At 54.5% G+C, this 21,839-nt stretch overlaps 1 protein-coding gene across 1 annotated transcript in view; it reads right to left on the reverse strand.

Annotated features, from left to right (window-relative positions):
• Positions 1-1,756: 1,756 nt before the first annotated feature.
• The window catches only part of FGF18 (fibroblast growth factor 18), a 32,972-nt gene continuing 12,889 nt past the window's right edge, over positions 1,757-21,839 (reverse strand). Inside the window, exons 3-5 of the mRNA XM_080804634.1 lie at positions 20,256-20,436; positions 9,038-9,144; positions 1,757-2,386 (exon numbers count right to left, since the gene is read on the reverse strand). Coding sequence (XP_080660760.1) covers positions 2,120-2,386; positions 9,038-9,144; positions 20,256-20,436 — 555 coding nt within the window. The 3' untranslated portion in view covers positions 1,757-2,119. The remainder of the gene's footprint in view (positions 2,387-9,037; positions 9,145-20,255; positions 20,437-21,839) is intronic.

The following is a 21,839-nucleotide window of genomic DNA, read 5'->3' on the forward strand; positions in this document are numbered from 1 at the left end:
GAGCCTCAGTCTCCTCCATCTATGAAATGGGAACAATGATAGTATCTTCCCCGCAGGATACCCTGAGGTGACAACGAGATTATGCACCTGAAAGGGCTTCACAAAGCCCCAAGCCAATGTGCTGTGACACAAGGGATGGGGCCCAGGGGTGGAGAGAGACCCTCATAATGCAGGGAGGAAGGACAGAACCAGGAGTTGTGCTTGGCCAGAGCTCGGAGGTGGGTTGCAGAGGGAGCACACATGTCAGAAGCCAAGCCCCGGCCCAGCCAGGAGCCCTCTGCAAAGAAGGTTCTCCTGCCCTCCTCTTTCCTTCCTCTCTGTAGGGCCTCACTGGGGACTTCTGGCCAGTCTTGGCGGGAGGTGGTTTCAAGGGAGGCAGGGAACAGCAGCAGGACCCCACGGGAGGAACCTCCTCTTCAGTCAACCTTCTGCCCAATCTGCTTCCCCTCCCGAGGCAAAGCTGGCCTCTCCCCTCCATCCTGGCCAGGTCCTAGGGAAGACCTAGAAGAAAGGGCCCCTAGAAGTTCAAGAGGCAGACAGACAGACTTCTTGCACTCCCACCCGTGAGAGTTTAAGGGGAGAAACACAGTCTCCTCTTGACCTGGGCCCTCTGACTCCACCAGACACAGAAGGGGGCCCACTGCTGCCTTGCTCAGCCTGTGTCTGGCAAAATCCAGATGAGGCTGCACCAGTGACTCGAGCAATAATCCCTAGACTATAAGTTTCATGCAGTATGATTTGGGGTCTGTTTTGTTCTTTGATGAATTCCCATTACCTAAAACAGTGCCTGGCATTTAATTAAGTGCCTAGTAAACATATGTTGAGTGAACAGGTCCATCAAGAAATGAGTGAATGAAGCAATTAATCAGTGACTAAGTGAAGTTCCCTGGGAGGCTGGCATGTTTGGGGACGTTTTTCAGTAAATACCCAGTGCCCGGAGTCGGCAAGCAAATGTTTGTGAACAATTACGCCTGAATCAGCTATCCAATCAATGACTCATTGGAATGTAATCTCTCCAAGGGCAAGGATGTCCAGAAGCAAAGATCCCTTGGTCTAAGGCTGCGTTCTCACAGCCTGGAGCAGTGCGAGGAGCAGGTGCACGAGCTCCCCACCCCTTCTCTCAGAGCCCAGGTTGCAGACCCAGAGGAAGGAAACACAGAGGGGCCCCGCCCTGCCTGAGCCCCACCCCCCCACCACCACTCACCTCGGGGTTTTTTTAAATAATTTGTCGATTGTTTTTAATTGTTGAGGCAGTAATACTTGGTTCATGAAACTGCAATATACAGAGAGGTGAAATAAATAGCTTATATATATAATATATATATAATATAGCTGGTTTTAAAATATTCCCTTATCATTGGTGTACTAGGTCACGTGAGTCACGGAAGGTCGATAGCAGCATCCTCCAGAACTGCGAGCAAGGCAGGGTCACTTGATTGGACGAGGCCGTCTGTCGTCGGAAGTCGAGGCGCCGAGAATTCCGAGGGGCACGCCTTCCCTGCGCGGTGTCTCGGGACAGCTTGCAGCGGACAATAAATAAATGACTGCAAACCAGAGAGCGATTTTTGTTGGAGTCTGGGGCAGGGATAGGGGGTTGGGAAAGAGGGGGAGTCTGGGGATAGGTACTACTTTCTCTTTGTTTTTCTTTTCTTTTTTTTTCTTTTCTTTTCTTTTTTCTTTTTTTTTTTTCTTTTGCTTTGCCTTTTTTTTTTTTTTTTTGCTTTTTTTTCTTTCTTTCTTTTTTTTTTTTTTTTTTGCTTTCAGAACCTTTGGGAAAAAGGACTTTGGTTTCTCAGAGTGTCGTTTTCCTCATTCAAATCCTCCTCTGGGGACGAGATTAGAGTTGTCTGTTCCTAGAGAGAGACAAGCACCTGTCCATTGACAGCAGTCCCTTTTCGTGAGTCTTTTGTCATAGACAGGGGGTTTCAAGTCAACAATAAAATCCTTATCGCTCCCCCCTCCCCAAGAGTTTTGGTTCAGTTTTTGTCTTCTTTTAAACACAATGTACAAAAATAGAGCTTCTTCCTAATTTTTCATGTAAAAATATTCCTCTGATGCAGTTCTCTGTGAGTGTGAGTGTGGGCCGGGGGGCAGCCCGGGGGACTGCGGTGGAGCCAGCCTAGCCAGGGTGCGTGGGGCGGATCCGCCGGGACCTCTTGGTCACCGTGGTGTACTTGAAGGGCTTCTGCAGCTCTGCCTGCCCCTTGGGGTAGCGTTTCATGAAGTGCACGTCCTGCTGGTTCTCCCGAGTCTTGGGACCTTTCCGTGGCCGCCCCTTCTTGGTGAAGCCCACGTACCAGCCAGAGTACTTGGCAGACATCAGGGCTGTGTAGTTGTTCTCCAGGACCTTCTCAATGAATACACACTCCTTGCTGGTGCCATCGGGCTGTAGGAGGTAAGAAAAGGAGGTGAGCGGGGAAGGGTGGGTACGAGGGGCAGAGCTATATGGACAGGGTGTGGGTAGATGGCAGAGGCTTGGGGCAGTAAAGTCGAGAGGGCCTGACGCAAGTTTTGTCCGCAGTAATTTCACTTCCTAGATCTGCGGGGTGGACTTGTCATATCGGCCCCTGCCTCCTTCCTTACCGGCCAATTAGGTAATAGATTCCCAATAGAGAATAGAGACCCAGACCTGGCCAATAAAACATTATTTCCCATGACTGGTGCAGAGCTGGACATGTGGCCTGAGTCATCCAATCAGAGTGCTCCTCAAGACCCTTGTTTAATCCCCCCAAACACAGGCTGATTTAAACTAGAGGAACACCTAAGGCTGAAGCAAAAGCAGCCATTTTACCACTATGAGGAAAAACGCTGTCTGACAACAAGGCCAACAGAGAGGAAGTCATGCCAAGAAGAAGGGAATGAAAAAAACCAAGTTCTCGTCACATCCTTTGGGCTCTGGACCAAGCAGTATCTAAGTTCGTTACCTCACTGTGATGTGGGCCAATAATATCTCATTTCCTTTAAAGTAGTAGAGATTAGTGCACAAAACCTGATACGGAGTCAGCTACACCATGGCCACTCCACTCCACTGCAATATAGTTAAATTCAAATAACATTTAATGTGGGACACGGTGCATTTTAAATGTTTGGTGTGAAGAGGGGAACTCCAAGAATAAGAGTTTTTGCATGGCCAGACTCCAGAGCCTATGCCTTTGGTTCTGAGATTTCAGGCTCCCCAGCAGATGTGCGAACTCCCTAGGAGACAAAGGATGCCGGGCAAGGAATACTAGATTTGGAGTCGGGAGCTGAATCAACTCTAACACTTCCTTATGTGACCTCAGGCTAGTTAATTCCACTCACTAGACATCGCGTTCCTTGTCTTACCAAACCAGGACAGTGATCCCGCGTCACATAAATGTGAGGAATGACACTTACACTTGAGCCTCATTCACGGTAGGAACTTGCTGAATTATTTCAGAATTGCAGGTGGTTCAGATGGGTTCTGGCCTCCCTCCCTGGATCAGATCTGGACAAAGGACGGTAGGAGGCAGGGCTCTGACCCTCCTTCCTGAGACAGTTGAATTGCTCCATGTAGCAGAGTGGGAAGCACACAAAGCTGGAAGGCCTGAATTAGCAGCACTCGAGTTTCCAACTAACATCTCCAAATTTAGGCCGGGCCCACTCCTCGTTCCGGACGGATGCCCAGCCAAGTTGGAAGCCCAGCGGTCTGGCTGTGAGTGGTGACTGAGGTGCGAGTTCCAACCTTTTGTTTGAAGTGGAAAACAGGCTGGAGCTTCCAGGAACGTTCACCTTTGAGTGGAGGGCAAGCTTGGGCCCTGCAGACAAAGTGCTGAACTTTGCAGAAAGGGACAGGCAGGGTAAGAAAACATTCTCTGGAGGCTGAGATCTTTCGAGGAGGCTACAGAGCAGGCAGGGGGTGGGACTGGGAGACATGTGGGACCCAGAGGACAGTATCTGTCAGGGGGTGAAGAGTGAGGGACTCTGGTGAGGGAAGTGGGGCATTTGTACAAGGCAGGTAGAAGGGAGAGGTCTCTGGCCAGCCCCCTCCCCCACCATGGATAATTCTGGAAGCTGCCTATCCAACCTGAGTCCAGGTCCCTCGGTCACTCTCAATGGAACAGTCACAGCAAACTGAACAAAGCCTACACCATGCTGTTCCCTGCCACAGAATACCTGCCACTACCTGGAAAACTGCTTTCATCCTTCAATGTCGAGTTCAATAACCACCTCCTCCAGGAGGCTTTCCTTGGCTACCATCTATCTCCCTGGGCATGTCCTCTTCTTCATTTAAGACTCCATTCAAGCATCAGGTTTTATTAGACTCACATATTCCAGCTTCTCCCCTTGGCACCCATTCCTCCTCCCACGCCCCAACAGAGAAATCCCATATCTGCCTGCCTCCTCATTAGCCCAACAGCTTCAGGAGGTCAGGACCACCTGTCAGTTGCCCTCGTGGCTCAGCATAGGTCTCAGGCACCCAGAGCATTTGTGGTTGAATAAAGGAGAGATAGGTGGTAGGGACCCCTCAAAAGGCTTTCTTCTAAAAGAAAGGAGATGCTGCCTCCTGGATCCCTCACTGATGTCCCAGAGACTGTCATGAGCTAGGGGAGGCCCTCCTGAAGGTGTGCTGAGAAAGGGACAGAGCAGGCAGAGGACCAGAGCGCCCGGCCTGGCCCACTTGGTCTACCCCTTCATTCACTCACTCATTCAGCATTTACTGCTTGTTAATTATAGGCCAGACATCTCTGTGTGCATTACTTCATTTAATCCTCTGAACTTGCTCAGATAAACTCTCTCTGCTAGAAGATAACGGAGTTCAAAGAGGGCAAAATGTCTTGCCCAAGGTCATGGGGCTTCTAAGAGGCAGAGCCACTGTAGCTCATTTCTCCTCTGTCCAGTTTCAGAGAGGTCCAGGAGAAGAAAGAGTGTGGAAGAGAGGGCAGAGCACTGCCTGTCAAAAACACCTCCCCACCGCAGGCCCCCAGGGCCGCCATCAGCATGAAGCAAGGTCCTGGACATGCAAGGTACGGGCACAGTGCCTGGCACTTTGTTTGTATGTATCCAGGTGTACTTATGAGAGCTGAAACTCTGAGCACCTCGGAGAGCTCGGGAGCCCCTTGGGAGGAGCCACGGGACCCATGATGGTCACAAGTCCCCACTCCCCCCACCACCCCCCACACCCCACTCACCCCTGGGAGCTCAGACTCAGCAGATCCAAAGCTAATGGCAGGCCCCACCTGGGCTTGGCCCTCACCTCTACTCCTGACTACCTCTCTGACCCTGCTTATTGCCTGCAAAGATTTAAAAAAATCACCTGTGCTTGAACCTCACCCCCCAAAATGCTGACACAATAGGTTCGGGCAAGGCAGACCATCAGTATTTACTGAGTGAGTGAATATCCTATCACAGAACTTTGGTGATTAAGTAGAATTTGAGCATCTCCCCCCACCTCCACCACCTCCAACCTCCAACCTCCTCCTTTCCAAACTGGAGTCCTATTCCTTCTATTTGATCTGAAGACTGAATCCTGATGACATCATTTGGCCCCTAGATCCCGTCTTAGTTGAAACTAGAACTACCCCCTGGACATTTGTAATTATGTGAGCCAAAAAATTCCTTTTTTGCTCAAGGCATTTTGAGTTGGGCTTCGGTCGTTCACAACCAAAGCAGTCTTCACAAAGATATGGTGGTAGGTGGGGGACCCCTCTGCCCTGAAAGGTCTTGGGCCCTGTGCTGCCCCAAAGAGGGCTCACCGGGGAACACTCAGGTGGGGGCAGCTGAGAAAATAATCGATCTGGGTTGAATATTCAGAAATGCGGGGCGGGGGGGATGCCGAGCACACAGTGCTCTATACTCAACAGCTGTTTGTGGAGTTAAAGGATGTACACCCTCCTGGGTGAGATGGACGTGGGGTCCAGGAAGCTGGCACAGGGAAGGGGGCTCCCTGAGCATGCAGCAGAGGAGTGAGGAACTAGAGCCAGGGCCCCAGAACATCTGAAAAGGCTCTGTTGGGGGCTCGTTGCATGTGCCCTGCTGGGGCCAAAGAGGTGCGAGGTTGGCACCCAGGGTCTAGACCACCCAAGAAAGCTCCAAAGGAGTCAGAGCCTAAGCTAAGGCCGAGGGTTCCCACAGCTGATGGAGTAACTTTGGGACCTGGCTTCAAAGGGGAAATGAATGACTATTTGTCATTTGCCCACCAGATGCCAGCATCATTGCTGCCATCGTACAGATGAGGACACTGAGGCTCAGCAGTGAGGGCACCTGACACCCCAGCCTGACGTGAGTAATTCTGGCTGTGGGTTAAGACAGTCTTTGGAAAGCAAGAAGCATATTTCTACTTCTTTGGTGCTCCTGCGGCTCTTTGGCCCCGGTACCCAGATCATGGGTGGATGGATCCAGAATCAGCCCTCAGTGAGCTCTCCGTCTAGTTGCGAGATGTAGGCACAGGAACAAACAGTGAAAACTCGGGTTAGCGACAGGCAACAGAGGACTGTGTGTGGGACTGTGGGCTCCAGGGCAGGTGTGCTGTATGAGGGGTTGGGGAAGCTAGAAGCTGCAGAAGGCTGAGCAGGACTTAGAGCAGGTGGACAGAGGGAAGGGCAATCAGCGTGTACAAAGCCCAAGTGCCCCATCCAGAGAGTGGTAGTTGGCAGGGCCATGGGTCTGTGGCTTAAGGGACCTGAGGATAGGTGGCAGGGCTGTGAGGCCAGGGAGGATCCCCAGGGCCCTCTGGGTCTCCCCAGGGAGTGTGGCCTTTCTCTAGTAGATGGTAGACGGTGAGGACCCAGGCATAGGTTTTGAGATGGGTTGGGGGTGGAAGACAGGGGATGCTCTTAGAGAGTTGACAGTGGGTAGTGGGCAAAGGCAAATAGCCTGGGCTGGGAGTCCTGAAGCAGCCAGGGCAACAGTTCCTGGGAAAGGACTAGGTCACAACAGAGGCAGTGGCAGCAATTAAGAACAACAGGGGGGCAACCTCAGGACCTTGGGACCTGACTGCCTGCGAGGCTGTGATGAAACAGCACCCCATGAGCCTGTGACTTCTATCTACAGGGGCCAGAGACAGTGAGGGGAGCTGGGCTAGGCAGAGGGCAATGGGGGGTCTGCCCTGGGCCATCCTGGGGCAGGTGGATTTGGGGCCCGTCCTTGGAGCCCCCCCCCCTGCTCGGAGAAGACAGGCGCGTCCTTACCGGGATGGGGGAGTTGCCTCGAGGGGAGCGGGAAGGAGGGGCCCCTCTCCGGGCTGCGCCGAGCCTGGCGGAGCCCGCGCCAGCTGAACCGTCCCCAATATTAATGACGGGAGAGAGGGCGAGGGGGCAGGAAATCGGATCCGGCTCCTGTGGAAGCGGTGACTCAGCGGCCAGCCGGCGGGCGGGCGGCCGGTGGGCGGCCGGTGGGCGGCCGGCGGCGGGGAGCGGGGCTGCTCTTTTGACCCCAGCGCGGCCCTCCTGGGGTCAAGCTGCCGGGAAGCGCGCAGCGCAGAGGGAGGGGCGCGCGGGCACCGGGCACGGCGGGCTGCTGCGCGCCCCCTCTGGAAGCCGCGGGAAAAGGAAGCCGAGCGTCCAGCCACAGGCAGGTTGGGCCTGGGAGGCGGCCCGGGCGGGCAGCAGAACAAAGCGCCTGACGCGGGGCCGGGCCGCGCCGCCACAGGAAACGCACGGCCAGGCCAGGGGACCCGGCGCCCGGCCCGCCCGCCGCCCCTGCCCCGATCCCCTAGCCGGTCGGCCGGCCGCCCCGGGACGCGGAAAGTGAATCACTAATTAAAACCACTCCTCGGCGTCCCGGAGCCGCGCTCTGCGGATTACTATTACTGCGCTCTCTGAGAAGCTTCGGCGGGCGTGGGGAGTGCGGCGGGAACCTCTCTGCCTTCCAGACCGGGCTTGGAATCCGCGCCGCTCTAGTGTGGGACCCGGGACAAGTGCCCGCGACGGGGCCGAGCCTCAGGTTTCTCATCTGCGAAATGGGGATGGTAGTGGTAGCGACCTCGTGGGATTATTTGGGAGTATTTTTGCACAGTGCCTGGCAGAAAGTAGATGCTCAATTAGCCGAAGCTACTGGTAGTGTTATCATTAACAAATAGGAAGCAACGGTACTCGGGCTCAAGTCCCTGGCCTGTTGTCCTCTCCGCAGCCACTAGGGTGTGGAGGAGGGGAAGACAGCCAAGAGTTGGGGGCTTCCAGAAAACAAAACCATGGCTTAAACAGGAATTGGGGCCTTGCTTCCTCCTCCCAACACGGTGTAATAAATGCAAATCACCAGCCCGGGCCTTGCCGCCAAATAGGAAGAGCCGTCCTCCTTAGAATTGGGGTCTGCCCTGTACCCCTCACTCCACCTGCCCAACGGAATCATTTTACAAGTTAGATATGGGGGGGTCAGTAGGGGCCCGGCAAAGGGAAGGGAACACAGAGCGTGTGCACCGTGGAGCGACTACCCCTAACACCATCCACCGGAGCCCCCAAAGGAAGCAAGTGTATGAGCTTCACAAACAGGCACACCCATGAAAAGAGGGGGACACTGAGCAGCACCCGCGGAAACTATGAGCCCCATGTGGGTCCACACCCCCACACCCACACTCCACCCTAATTTATCACATGCATCTCTATGGCCTATGCCCAAGTAGTAAAATCTTCCTGAAATGCTAGAACCATAAGGCCCAGCACTGAGACGGCAGTGGGGTCCAGAAGATGCTGTATTTCTCCGCAAACCCCTGGCGATTATTCAACCAATGCTGTTGCCCCAGCCCTTGGCCAGCCATTTGCCTGTTCTCAGACAGCAGACACACACAGGCAGGGAGCCCTGAGCCCCTCAGGGTCCACAACCAGCAGGAGAGAGCGGGACCCTGCCTGCTCCCCAAAGTTGCGGCCATGGATACCTCAGACTGGCAGGCTGGGATGTGGGTAGAGAAGGGGCTAAAGAAAGAGATTACACTCAAAATCACACACACACACACACACACACACACACACCCAGCTTATTTTCCATTTGGGGCTGACAAGGCCCTGAACACCCTGTTCCAGCTACCCAGAGTTGCCAGGGGGAACCCTCCCGAATATCCTGGGAATTCCAGACCATCACTCACCTTCCCCACGAGCTTGCCTTTCCGGTTCATACACAGGTAGAATTCCGTCTCCTTGCCCTTGATCCGGACTTGACTACCGAAGGTGTCTGTCTCCACTAGGAGCTGGGCTTCGAAAGGCAGAGGAGAATAAGACACATTTTTTTTTACCAGGGACAATGGTTTGGCGGAAAGGCTCAGCAACATGATCCCTGACCCTGTCCCTGGACCCCCTCACTGTTCCAACATCAGGCATAGGGGAGGCTTTGAACAGGTCTCATTGGAGCGCCCTGTCCCTTAGGCAGCCACAGAAAGCTTCCCCACCCCCAGCCTCTCTTGACTCCACTTGAGACCTAGATGGCTCCAGCTGGAGGGTTGTTCTGCCCCTCGTGGCTAACTCTACCTCATCACCCACTCTATCAGCCCCTCACCTCTTTTCCCCAGAATAGTACACACAGCCACCAATAACCCCAGAGAAGTAGCAGTCTCTGGAATTAGGGCACAGAAAAATGCATGCAAGGTTGCATGGGCACGCACACACCCTGCCTTGGGGGGACATCAAGCTACTTCCTTCAAAATTTGGGCGAAAGGCCTCTCCCTCCAGGGCAAACATCTAGAACCCCTGCTATGTCCCCTCCCCATGCCACACCTTGGGCACTCAAAGTGGGGAAGGCCCGGCGAAAGGAGGTTTAAGGCCCCCGGGAATGGAGACTATCTTCAGAATATTCTACTTTCTCAATCATGGCCACAGAGGCTGAAATGTAGCTAACTACCAGGAACCCAGACATCCCAGTCGGGACACAATATTCCCTGGTTTGAAGTAGGAGACCCCAACTAAATGACCCATTCTCCATAGAGCTTCCCTTAAGAGAGGGTGCTGTCCAGAGCAGATCCCCCAAAGCCGTGACTGTGAAAGGGCATCAAGTGGTCAAAGGGTGACTGTTTTTTGATGTGCCGTGTCCAGACCCCTCCCTGTCCATCTGCCAATCCACTTTTTCTCCCCAGTAAGGTGCTGTGTGACTTCAGTAGACCACCCATCCTCTGAGCTCTTTCTCCTCTCTGGCCTTGAATTCTATGCCTGAATCCCTCTGCAACACCTCCTCCCCACTGCTGCCTTCTTTGCCTATGACCCCCTCATTCTCACCCTCCCATCTCTGACCCTTTGTTTCCCAGCACCTGCCCCTCCCTCACCCACAAACTTTTAATTTTAGTGACAAGGGACTTGCTTCTCCATAACAAAAATCATAGCCCTAAATACAGCATCCTTGGAGCCACAAAGAGTGTACCTCAGTGCCCCTAAAATACACTAGGTATGATTTTAATAAAAAAAAATTTAAAAATATATACCCTGGTGCCCTGCTGTGAAAATTAAAACCATCTGGAACTCAGGATTTCCAATAATTAATCTCGCCCTCCTTTGACACCACTACTAATTAAAATATGATACCCCACCTTTCCAAGGAAAATAAGAAGAATTTACATAAAATTTAAAGATCTAACAAGAATTTAGTAATTCTAGTAACAGGGAGGGAGGGGGAGGCACATTCTTCTCTCCACCTTCCCCCATCCCTAGTAAACACAGTCAAGAATATTAAGCAGCACTGAGATAGGGGGTTACAAGCCCCTCATCCTCCCTGCTCCCCTTTAACTCAAACTCCCTGTAACTCTCCCTGGGAACCCAGGCCAAACATCAGACCAAACTGGGGCTTGCTTTCTGCATCTCTTCCAAAACTCTGGCCCCACACAGAATGGAGGTCGTGGGGTTCAGGAGTGTCTCCCATCCTAGGGCGGTGAAGAAGACAGCACATGTAAGGGAAAGGCGAGAGCTTTGGAACGCGCAGATTTGGGTATGAATCCCTGGCCCCGCTTGCCAATCATGTGACCCTGGGCCTCAGTTTCCTGACCCGTAAAATGGGTGTAATCATCCTTAATCTTCAAAAGGTACTGTGAGGATCCCACAGAAGGAAGGCAGAAAGGGCCTAGCACCTGTTATCAGAGGCCAGGTGAGGGAAGTGTAAGTTTCATAATATTGTGTAAGTTTCATAGTAACTGCAAAGCAAAACTTTTTTCCCCTAAACACACACAAACACACAGCATAGTGTGTTGGGAAAAAATCAGATGCGTGTAAAAGGGCAGAAGCGGAGCCAAACTTTCCTCCCCAGGCATGCCCTCTAACCTGAACTTCTTCAGCATGCCTCCAGGCATCCCACACGGCACAGTGCATCAGAACATGCCTTGCACTGGGACTTATGGGGTCTGATTCCACTTCTGGCATCGCCATGCTAGGCTGTATCACCTTGAGCCAGGCACACCCCCCTTCTGAGTCTCAGTCTCCTGCTCTGTGCAGGGGGAGGGGGAGACTCACCCCTATTCTGATTCTCTCTGGGACTGGGGCAGAGCCTAGGAGAAGAGTAGGGATGGGAGACTGTAGAAAAGGGGTCAGGTCAGGCCCCAGAACTATGGCCCAAGAGACCCCAAGTGAGTCTGAGGGGAAGTCTGCCCCTCTCCCAGCATGTGCCTGGACCTCTGTCCTCAGAACAGCTCCTACCATTCTGGCTCCCGTGTGAGCCCACTGAAATTTATACATCACCTTGAGCTTGGGTGGCTTTGTCCCCATTTTACAGTTTAGGAAACTGGAGTTCAGAGAAGCAACCCAGCAGGAGGGGCTGACATCGGGCCTGCCTGACTTTCTGCTGGGGTCTGGGCACCAGGGGAGGGCCCCCAACTCTGGAGAGGTGTAGTTCCCTGCCCCCCCAACCCCTAATTCTCATCAGCTGCGGCCCACCACAGCAAGCCCTGGCCTTTGCCTGAGCTGTCCAAAGGCCTAGGCTGGGGCTGGGCTGTACCCCCACCCCCACAAGCCTAGCTGCTCTCACCCCAGCATGGGGAAGGTCTGCTCCGGACACCATGCCGGGGAGCCAGAAGTCTGTTCTTCCCGACCACAGCAGGCCTTGCCGTGACCTAGACTCCACTCGGGCGCATGACATAATGAGGAGGGAGCCGGGCCAGAATTATGTAAAGTCTGCAGGGACTAATAGCAGCAGCAGTTCTCAGAAAGAGAGAGAAAGAGAAAGAGAGCATGAGCAAGATGGAGAGAGAGAGACCCCACCCACCCAGGCCAGGTTTGCTCACAACCTACCTCACCCACAGCATCGCACTCCCCCTTCTCATGACCCAAGCCCCCAACACGCAACTCTCAGGAGCTTAGAAACCTCATCTGGGCTCAGTTCCATTCTCAAGGCCTGTACCAGACCAGGCGGGAGGAGTCTCGGATGTTATCTGGCTCCCCTCATCATCAGAACCCCTCTCCAGGCATCCCCCCCACTGCCAGACTCGGCAGCCTCCACCCTCTGCCAGAAAAAGCCTTTAAAAATAAAAAATTAATTTTATCTCTTTCTTGCTAAAAGCCTCCTAGGGATCTTCAACCCACTTAAAATCTAGCCTCTTCATGGAGACCCATAGGGGGCACACGCTCTGGCCCCTACTGGTCATTCCTATGTCCTACCCTCACTCACAGCCTGCCAGCCAACAAGCCTCTTTGCTGTTCCTCTCTGACACACCAGGCACACTCCCACCTCAGGGCCTTTGCACTTGCCATTCCCTCTATCCGGAGGCTGCCTTGCCTAGAGCTTCCCATTGAGGCTTCTCTTCTCTTAGGTCACTACTCAAATATCACTTCCTCAGAGAGGCCTTTCCTACACCATCCAATGTCCTATTACCCTCCCCAGTCCAGCGCTACCCATCCCCTGCTCCATTTTCCTTAGAGCTCTTCTCCAGATTGTCTTAGTTGCTATATTCCTTTTTTTTTTTTTTTTTACCCTCTGTCTCTCCACTGGAAGGTAAGCTCCACGACAGCAGGGCCTTATCTGTCTTATACACCCCTGTGATTTCCAGTACCTAGCCCATACCTGGCTCACAGGAAATGACCAACAAGTAAATTTTAGTAAACGCATAAACGGCTTTGTGAAATAGATATGAGTAACACTATCTAAGGTAAGAGTTAAAGAAAACAAGACTCAGGGAGGTGAAGGGACTTGCCCAAGGGCCCACAGCTGATCAAAGCAGCGCAGGTGTTGGGACCCTGTCTAAGTCCACAGTCAAGGTCCTTAGCCACTCCGCCCCCGCTGGTGTTCTCCTGGTGCTACTCCTCCGACTTACTCAAACTCTGAGCTCCCACCCACCTGTCCCTAGCCTCAGGATTACTACCATGTCTTTCAGTTTGCTGTGTGACAGAGGTGAAAACCCTGTTCCTCTCTGGGCCAGGCCTAGGCGACCTCCAAGGCCTCTTTCAGTACTGCCCCTCTAGAAATATTATCAGTAACCTACATGTACTTAGAGCTTATGAGGTAGTGGGCTCTATGTGCATTCTGTCACTCATAATAGCCTCATAATAAGCCCATGAGGTGAGAATTTATTATCATCCCCATGTTACAGGTGAGAAAACTGAGTCCCAAGGTTACCCAGTGAGGGAGTTAAACCCCAGGCAGGCTAGCCCAGCAGTCTGGGTCTTATCTCATCCACCGCTTATCTTCCCTCTGCATCAGTCCCTTTCCTGGGTGAGTAAGTGAGTCAACACCAAAGGCAGGGAAGGTCTTTGCTCTGACCTCACTCTCTTGACACAGAAGAACTATCGGTAAGGATGCCTACAAAGCTCTTTCTATAAAAAACTCGTGCTGCCTTTTTTTCTTCCCTAAGTGCTTGAAGTCACAAGGATAATTGAAAAGTCCCAACGAATACTTACTCAGGCATTTACCATCTGTCAGGCACGGTGCTTAGACTGAATGTGCAATGCCTCGTTAGATCCTCACGATCCTCTGAGGTAAGAACTATGACACCCTTTTGATGGGTGAAGAGACTGAGGCACGGAGCAGACGAGTTACGCGCCCAGAGCCACCCAGTAGGGCCAGGATCTGAACACCGGCAGAGTAACCCCAGAGCTCGTCTGAGCCAGACAGAGGTTCTGAGGTAGGCAGCAGCAGGAGACAGACATCCTGCAGGCCGGTCATGGCAGAGAAAAAGGAGGTGACACCGACTGACTGACTGACTGACTGATTCCAGTGTGATTCCCTAGCTGGGCCTCCCAGTGTGTGACCCAGGGCCTCACTTTGACGGCTTTTGGTCTGAAGCATAGGAAACAGCAGGGAAACACACAGAAAGGCAGCCCAAAAACCAGACAGAGACACAGTGCAAAGAGAGACACAGGAGACAGGAACCGAAGGAGGAAGCCCAAGAGAACAAAGCTGGAGAAGGGAGGTTTCTTTCCCCGCCTCAAGCTTCAGCCTCAACCCCCCCCCCCACCCCGAGACCTGCAGGAGCAGTGTGGGAGCCAAAACCCCCCGGGCCCTGGGTGAGATGACCAGCAGCTGGCGGGCCTCTATGGTTCCAGGGCTGACTGCGCCCCTGGCCACTCTCCAGGTGTCCTCCAGCGAGGAAACGTCCTTGCCACCAAAGGCACCGGAAGGTCAATGCAAATCAGTCCTCCCTTCCTCCCTCTGAAGGTGGACCAGGTGGGGAGGAGGGGGTGGGGAGAAGGAACACTTTCTGGAGATGTTTCCACATCACTGTACACACACACACACACAAACACACACACAGCCTTTCTCCCAAAGTCCCCTTCTCCTAATGTCCCCCAAGGAGGTTTTTTGCAGGCCACGTGGGCTTGCTGGAAAGGAAGAGGGAAAAAAATCAATGGGATTGATCAGGAGCTATATTTAATCCTAGCCATAGCTCTAGTGTGGCCATTTCAGCTGCAGAGTCAGCGAGGTGTGGGTGACCACTCCTCACTGGGGACAGAAGTTATGGGACATGAGCTCAAAGGGCAGGGGTTTTAATGCCCCTTCCCAGCTGCGAGAGCCCTGGGGGAAGCCAGGTCTGCTGCTCTCTGTATCCCACATTGCATGATGCAGAGCCAGCAGGTTGGAAGGATGGAAGGGGAGGGCAAGAGAGGAGGGAGAAGAGGCAGGGAGCACCGATCTGCCAAGCATCTACTGTGTACCTGAGCTCCATGAGGCACCTGCCCCAGGGGGAGCACTCCCAGACACACACAGGGCTCGTCCACACAGCCACTGGCTCAAGCACACATCGAGCCCCTGCTGGTGGCCGACTCTGTGCATGGAGATACAGCAGTGAACAAAACAGACAGAAGCCCTCTACCCTCAAGGAGTTTGCACTGTAACAGGGGAGACAGGGAGCAAAAGGCTAACTACATCATGGAATATCGAGCAGCAGTAAATGCTAGGAAGAACAAAGTGCCCACGAGGAGACAGAGACGGGAAGTCTCTGACAAGGAGACCACTGAACAGAAGCCCGAGCAAAATGAGGGAGCCAGCCATGAGGCCATCTGGGAGAACGGCATCCTAGGGTTGAGGGAACAGCAAACGCAAAGGTCCTTAGCCAGGAGCACACCTGGCATGTTGGCTGGTGTGTGGGACTGCGGAGCTGAGTGGACAAGGCAGAGGCAACAAGGCGAGGCTGGAGTGGTCATCAAGAACCAGGCCATTCCGGGCTGGTCCAAGGACTGGGATTTAACCCTAAGAGAGACAAGCACCTTAGAGAGTGGAGTGACACCGTCTCACATTTTGGACTGCTATACGGACTCCGGGCATCCGACTCAGAGAGTAGGGGGTCCCTGTGGCATCAGCCACACCAGCCCTTGCTCCTTGTAGAAACACGGCCCTCCAGCAGGCCCTCCATTCTGGCCCTCCAGAATGAGGAAAATGGGACCAGAGGACTCCCCCCACTCTTGTCGTCTGCTCAGCCAAAGCCCTGGACGCCCCCCACACCTCCCTGCGTGAGCCACACGGGGCAGTCCCCGATGATGCTGGGAGCTGCCCCATAGTTATTTTATGCCTTCCCCCAGCATAAGTGTGGACCTGCTTTCTGCCAAGACTTGTATGGGACATAGGGATGTGCAGAAGGGTCACTGCTTTCAAGGAGCTCATGTTCTCAGTGCAGGAAGGTGCAGGCCCATGCTGGGATGGGCTGACCCCTCCTGACCCCACACAGCTGTACCACAGCTGGACTCACAGACGAATCCACGCCTGAGCTCTCAAGGAAGCCAAGGAGTGCTAACTCCACACCCCACCCCTAGCCCCCATGAATGGGGAGGAAGCCCAGGCTCAGGGACAGAGTGAGAAGGCCCCAAGGTCATGACTGGAAGTTGGAGAACTAGACTCTTCCTACTCAGAGTCAGCCCCATGAGATGGAGCAGGGTCTCTGGCCCAGGAGCAGCCCGGGGGCTGGAACCAGGTGTGTCTTACACCGTAGCCCCAGGACTCAATACTTCTGTGCCGAGGGAGTGAGGGACCCCAGCTCAAACTGAGAAATGATCAGACCACCCCCAGCAAGAAGGTCCAAAGATCCTGCCTCCTCGGGCCCGACAGCAGCCAAGGCAAGCAGACCCGATGCTTGGAATCACATTGAAGATGCCTCTTGGGCCTGCAACTGACATGCCAGAGCCCCATGATATGAGAGAGACCTGGCCCCTTCTGGAAGCCCCAGGAACCAGCTCCTGAGAGGGGAACCTCGACCAGAGCCCATGAGGGTACCCCTACACCCATACAACAGTAATGAGTTCAAGTAGTTGTTCTTCATCTTTTTTTTGTTTTAATAATCACACATAATCTTTGAGTGTAAGAGATGCTCTCATTTCTATTACCCCATTTCAAAGAAGAGCAAAGAGGATCGGAAAGGCTAACTCAGATCCCAGATCTCCAGCCCGCACGTGGTGGAGCTGGGTTCAAATCTTGTTCTACTCCGGAGTCTACAGTCTCATCCCCTCAAAGATCAACTTAGTGGCTGACACAGCCCCTCCAGTGGCTGTTCTGGGCACAGTCAGTCCTGGGAGCCTGGCCCTACTACAAAACATTGGATTTGGGGGGTTTTTGTGGGGGTTTTTTTGTAAAGTAGAAAATCCTTTTTTCTTTCAAACGACAACAGGAAAGAATATCTAATCATACTGCTTATAAAAGCAGAACTGCCCCCACACCACCATTCCTACTGCCTGGGTCCCTCCCCACTCCCCTGAGCACTGACTTAATGCGTCCCCCCACCACCACCTCCCCCATCCCCACTCCCTCGCCCTGTCCTCCTCCTCTGAAGCTCCACCTGTGTCACTGGCAGCCCAGCCTCCCGCAGCCAGGAGGACCTGGTGCCGCCACACCCCAGGCTCAGGTGTGTCAGTCTCAGAGGCAGATAGAGCAGGCCTTTCTCATCCTCACGTGGCTAAGGAAGGAACTAAGTCCAGAGCCAGACACCCTTGCCCCAAGCTCCATGGGCTGCTCAGTAGCAGAGCGGCAACCAGGTGTCCTGCCTCCTGGGGCTGTTTCTGCAACAGGGCCACTACCTACATGACAGAGGTGGCCAGGGCCAAGGGCAGAAAGGGGAGGGCCTGATGTAACCATGCTGGGGGGGCAGGGTGGCCCTACCCGGAGCCACGGCCCACCAGCAGTCCCCGTTCCTAAACCTTCAGCTTCCTGGGCTAGCACACTTGTCCCTCCAGCGCCCCACCCACCCTTAGCATCCTAGAGCGCTCTGGAAAAGCTTTCGGGAGCCTTGGGGGAGATCCTCAGGCTGTGGGAGCCCGGCTGACATCTCTGCAGATCTCACCGAAGACCGCTCACAGTTGTAAAGATGTCAAGCAGACCAAGAGCTCCTGGGCCAGGCCCCGGACTAAAGTGGCCCACGCCTATGCCTGCCCTGGGTCCAACAACTTAGGACGCCACTGAATCTGAGATTCCAGGTGTCTGTCAGGATTCCAGATTCCAGGTGTTCCTGGGGCCCCTGTTTATACTTGGTGTTTGCTGCCGTTCCCAGACTACATTACAAATGCCTATGACTGCAAGCCTCAGACCACATCATTCTTTCAGCCCCACAGAGTCCTGAGAAGGAGGGACTATCCTGGGATTGGGGTGGGGGGTGTTCCTGGCCTGTCAGGGGACTACTGGCTGCCCATCCCCCACAGGCAGGGCGGGCCCCTACCACAGCCCCATCCTCCAGGCTGGCTTGGCCACATAAATCAACCTCCCAATAATATTTGTATTGATTATCTAGATTGGAAGCCTCAATTGGCTCCATTGTCTCACTTCCTCTCCCAGGGCTCACAGATGGGGTCCCTTTGCCTCATCTGCGTTTCTAATGCGACACTTAAATGAAGCAGCCTCAGCGGCCAGCAAAGCCCAACGCTGCCCCGGCTGTGGGGAGGAGAAGAGGGGGTGGGTTGGAGGAGTGATAAACATATTCCTTGAGAGAAAATGATTCAGTCTGGGGCTTGTGGGGCTGGAGAAGCCAAAATGGGCTAGTTCCCGGATGTGCCGAGTGTGGCCCGGTGGCACCGTCTGGGCATGGGTTAGAAGTGCAGAGCTCAGGTCCCACCCCAGACCCACCAAATGAACATCAGCACCTAACCAGATCCCTTGGTGACTCCCAGGCATGTTAATGTTCAGGAAGCACTGCTGTCGTCCAAGCCTAGCATGGTACAGAAGGGAAACTGAGGCCCAGAGGAGGCAAAGGTCCTGCCTGATGTCACACAGCATGTGAGATCCCCTGAGTCTCTGTTTGGCTCAGGCAGAGGAAATGAGAGGCAAGTAACTTCTGGAGTGAGGGGTGGCCATTTCTGGGCTCCTCTCCCTTCCGAACTCCTACTTCCTGTCTCAGGGCATGCACAGATGGTTCAGACCAGCATCTGACCCCCCTGTATTCTCCCAGCCTGGAGGGGCCGGTGAGAGCTCCAGGGACTCCCCAGGAGGGCATCTCCCTCCCGCCCCGGCCAGCCAGCTGCCCCTTCCCTGGCAGCAACTGGACAGCAGATCCCAGGGAAAAGCACCACCTGGGTCTGCCCAGCACAGCAGGGAGCACGGAGAGACAGAGGGCCCAGAGAGGCGGCCAGCAGAGGACCTGGGAGAGGTGGGGAGGAGGGACTGGAAAGCTGTGATCCGAGGGAGGGAGGCAGGGAGGACAGAGATTGTGGGGAGGGGAAGACAGAGAGATGGACAGACACAAAGAGGGGAAGGGATGAGCACCAGGAAGGAGGGGAGAAGGACTGAGAGAGAGCGGTCAGGAGAAATGCAGCAGCAGCAAGATGGAGAAAAAGAAGGGGAAGGAGGGAGGGAGGGAGGGGAATGGAGGCAGCAAAGAGTGATGGCACAGGGAGAAGGGAGGCAGCTGGCCTGGAGACGGGGAGCCCAGGCTGGCCCAGCCCTGCCCGGCCTGGCCTGCCCCAGCCCCCAGTGACGATGCAGCTGCCACACTTGGGCCCTACCATGAGGTCAGTCCTGCCCTGGGGCGGAGGGAAAATAAATGGTGTCCAAGATAAAAGGTCCAAGAAATTATTTGTCTTGTTGTCATGTCTTGACTGCAATGAGCAGGGGCCGGCGGGCAAGTGGGGCATCAACCCCGAACAGGCTAGGCTGGCAGGACCACAGCGCACACCCGGGACCCGAGCCCCAGCCCCGCGCATCAGCCTCCTGCAGCCCCAGCTCCCCCGCCCAAGGCCAGGGACTGGGGGTGGGGGGTGGGGGGCGGTTTGGCTGGGACACTTCTCAGAACCTGGCCTCAGGAGGCAAGAACCCATGGGACAGAGTTCCCCAAATCCTCTCGAGGCTCTGGGAAAGTGCAGTCCTATGTGTTTCTCTCACTTTTGAGGGTTTTGTGAGCTGGGTGTGTGGGGTGGCAAGGGATTCAGGGTGTCTCATTCCTCCCAGCCCCCTTGCAGAGGCAGCATGAGGTGAGGAATGGTCCCCAAACATCCCAGAGGAGGGCTGGGCCGTTTCAGGGTCAAGGGCAGGTCAAAGGGACCACAGCCCAAGGTGCTAGGAGCACCATTCCTCACAGGTGTACAAGCTCAAGCTTGCAGAGCATATACCCATGCTCTCACCCACGTCCACCCATGCTCACACCCATGTGCAGCCAGCACCACCAGCAGCATCCAGAAAGCACTACCCAGGGGCTCCCACCTCTCTGAGCACCTGAACCCAGGGCTGGTGAAGCAAGGCCATGGGGAGCGGCTACCGGCTTTGGGCCATGCCAGGGAAGCCGCAGATACCCATGACCACTGGCCTTCCCCAGCAAAGCAGTGAGTGCTCCCACCAAGGCTCTCCGGGAGACACACCGCACCTGCAGTTTGCAGACAAGGAAGCCGAGGGCCAGAAAGGCTGTGCCAGGTGCCAAGTTACACAGCCAGGACAGGGCAGACCTGGGATTTGAACCTGCAGGCTGGGTGAGGGAGGAGGGGGCTGGTACCTACCATACTTGTCCCCGTCCTCGCCACGGGCACTGATCCTGCGGCCCAGGACCTGGATGTGCTTCCCACTGGTCCGGCTGTACAGCTGGTACAGCCGCAGCTGCTTTCGGCTCACATCGTCCCGGGCCCGTGTCTGGTTCTCCACGTGGATACGGAAGTCCACGTTCTCTTCGGCCGCCAGCACCTGGCCAGGGAGAGCGGCATCAGTGGTCTACCGGGGAAGGACTGGGGGCCCTGCACGCAGCAGCCACGTTCACACCAGATGGCCAGGGCCCGCTCCTTGCTGGCCCTGGGTCCGGCATAGACCCACATCTGCTTTGTTACCATCCCATTGCACAGATGAGGCAACAAGGCTCAGGGAGGGGAAGCATGTCGCCTGAGGTGGCCTAGCCGAGAAGTGGCAAAGCTAAGAAGCAGGCCTCAGTCTACTGACAGCAAAGCTGGCTACCTTTCCACCAAAGCCCCTAATTAAAGCAAGAAGTCCAGAGCCGAGTTTTCTCCTGTGACCTTGGGCACACAGGCTCCTTCTCAGTGAAAGAGCAGGGCAGAGCCCCTACCCTGATTACAGACCAGGGTGGTCATGAGGATCAAGTGAGCAGGTGGGGAGTACAGGATCAAAATCGGTATGAAGATGGGAGAAGGGTGGGGGGCATAGAGCTGCTGTTTGGGTGCACAGCAGGGAAGGACAGAGGCCTGGCTAGTTACCCTGGGAAGGAGTGGGCCAGAATCCACTGTCACTCGTCCCTAGGAGTAGATGTCAGGGGGCCTCCTCTGCATGACCAGGGAGTCCTCACGCTCACCCACCCTCAGTGGCATTTGCCCACATTCCTGGCCTCTCTTGGGGGGGACTTCACTTTGCATCTCCCACCAAAACTCCCCATATCTTCAGAGGTTTAGTTCATGTCTGACCACATCCTCCAGGAAGCTGCCCCTGGCTATGTCAACATGTATCTCTCAGTCTCCCATCCTAAACATGACCTCTCACCTGGACAACTTGCAGCCACCTCCTCACCAGCCTCCTGTTCCCACTCTTGCCTCTTGGTAGTCTGGCTTCCACCAAACCCAGTCACGTTGCGTAATGCTCCCTCTCCCCCCTCCACACTCTCCGGGGCTTCCCATCACATTTAGACAAAGGTCCCCACCACCGCCTCAAGGTCTTCAGGGTGAGCCCCCTCTTCACCCTTTACAACTCTTCACCCCTGCTTATACTGGCTGCCTTACTATGCCACCGAGCATTCCAAACACAAAACACACACCTGCCTCAGGGCCTTTGCACTTGTTCTTCTCTTGGCTTCCGTGGTCTTTCCCAGATTTCTACATTCTGGCTCCTTTACTTCATTAGGATCTCTGTTCAATGTCACATCCTTGAGACTGGCCTTCTTCAGCTGTTTTTCTGAAGCAGCTCTACCTCTGCCATTCTCCATCTCTCTGTCATGCTGTTTTTTTCCTTCTAACATTGACCAACCTGACATAACATTTGCTTAGCTGGCTTTTGTCTGTCTCCCCCCAACATTATATTGGCAGTACCATGAAAGCTGGGGCTGTCTCCTTCTTGTTTGCTGCTATAACCCCAGCATGTAGCATAGT

The sequence above is a fragment of the Martes martes genome, assembly GCF_963455335.1.
Source record: "Martes martes genome assembly, chromosome: 5".
NCBI classification, from domain to species: Eukaryota; Metazoa; Chordata; class Mammalia; order Carnivora; family Mustelidae; genus Martes; species Martes martes.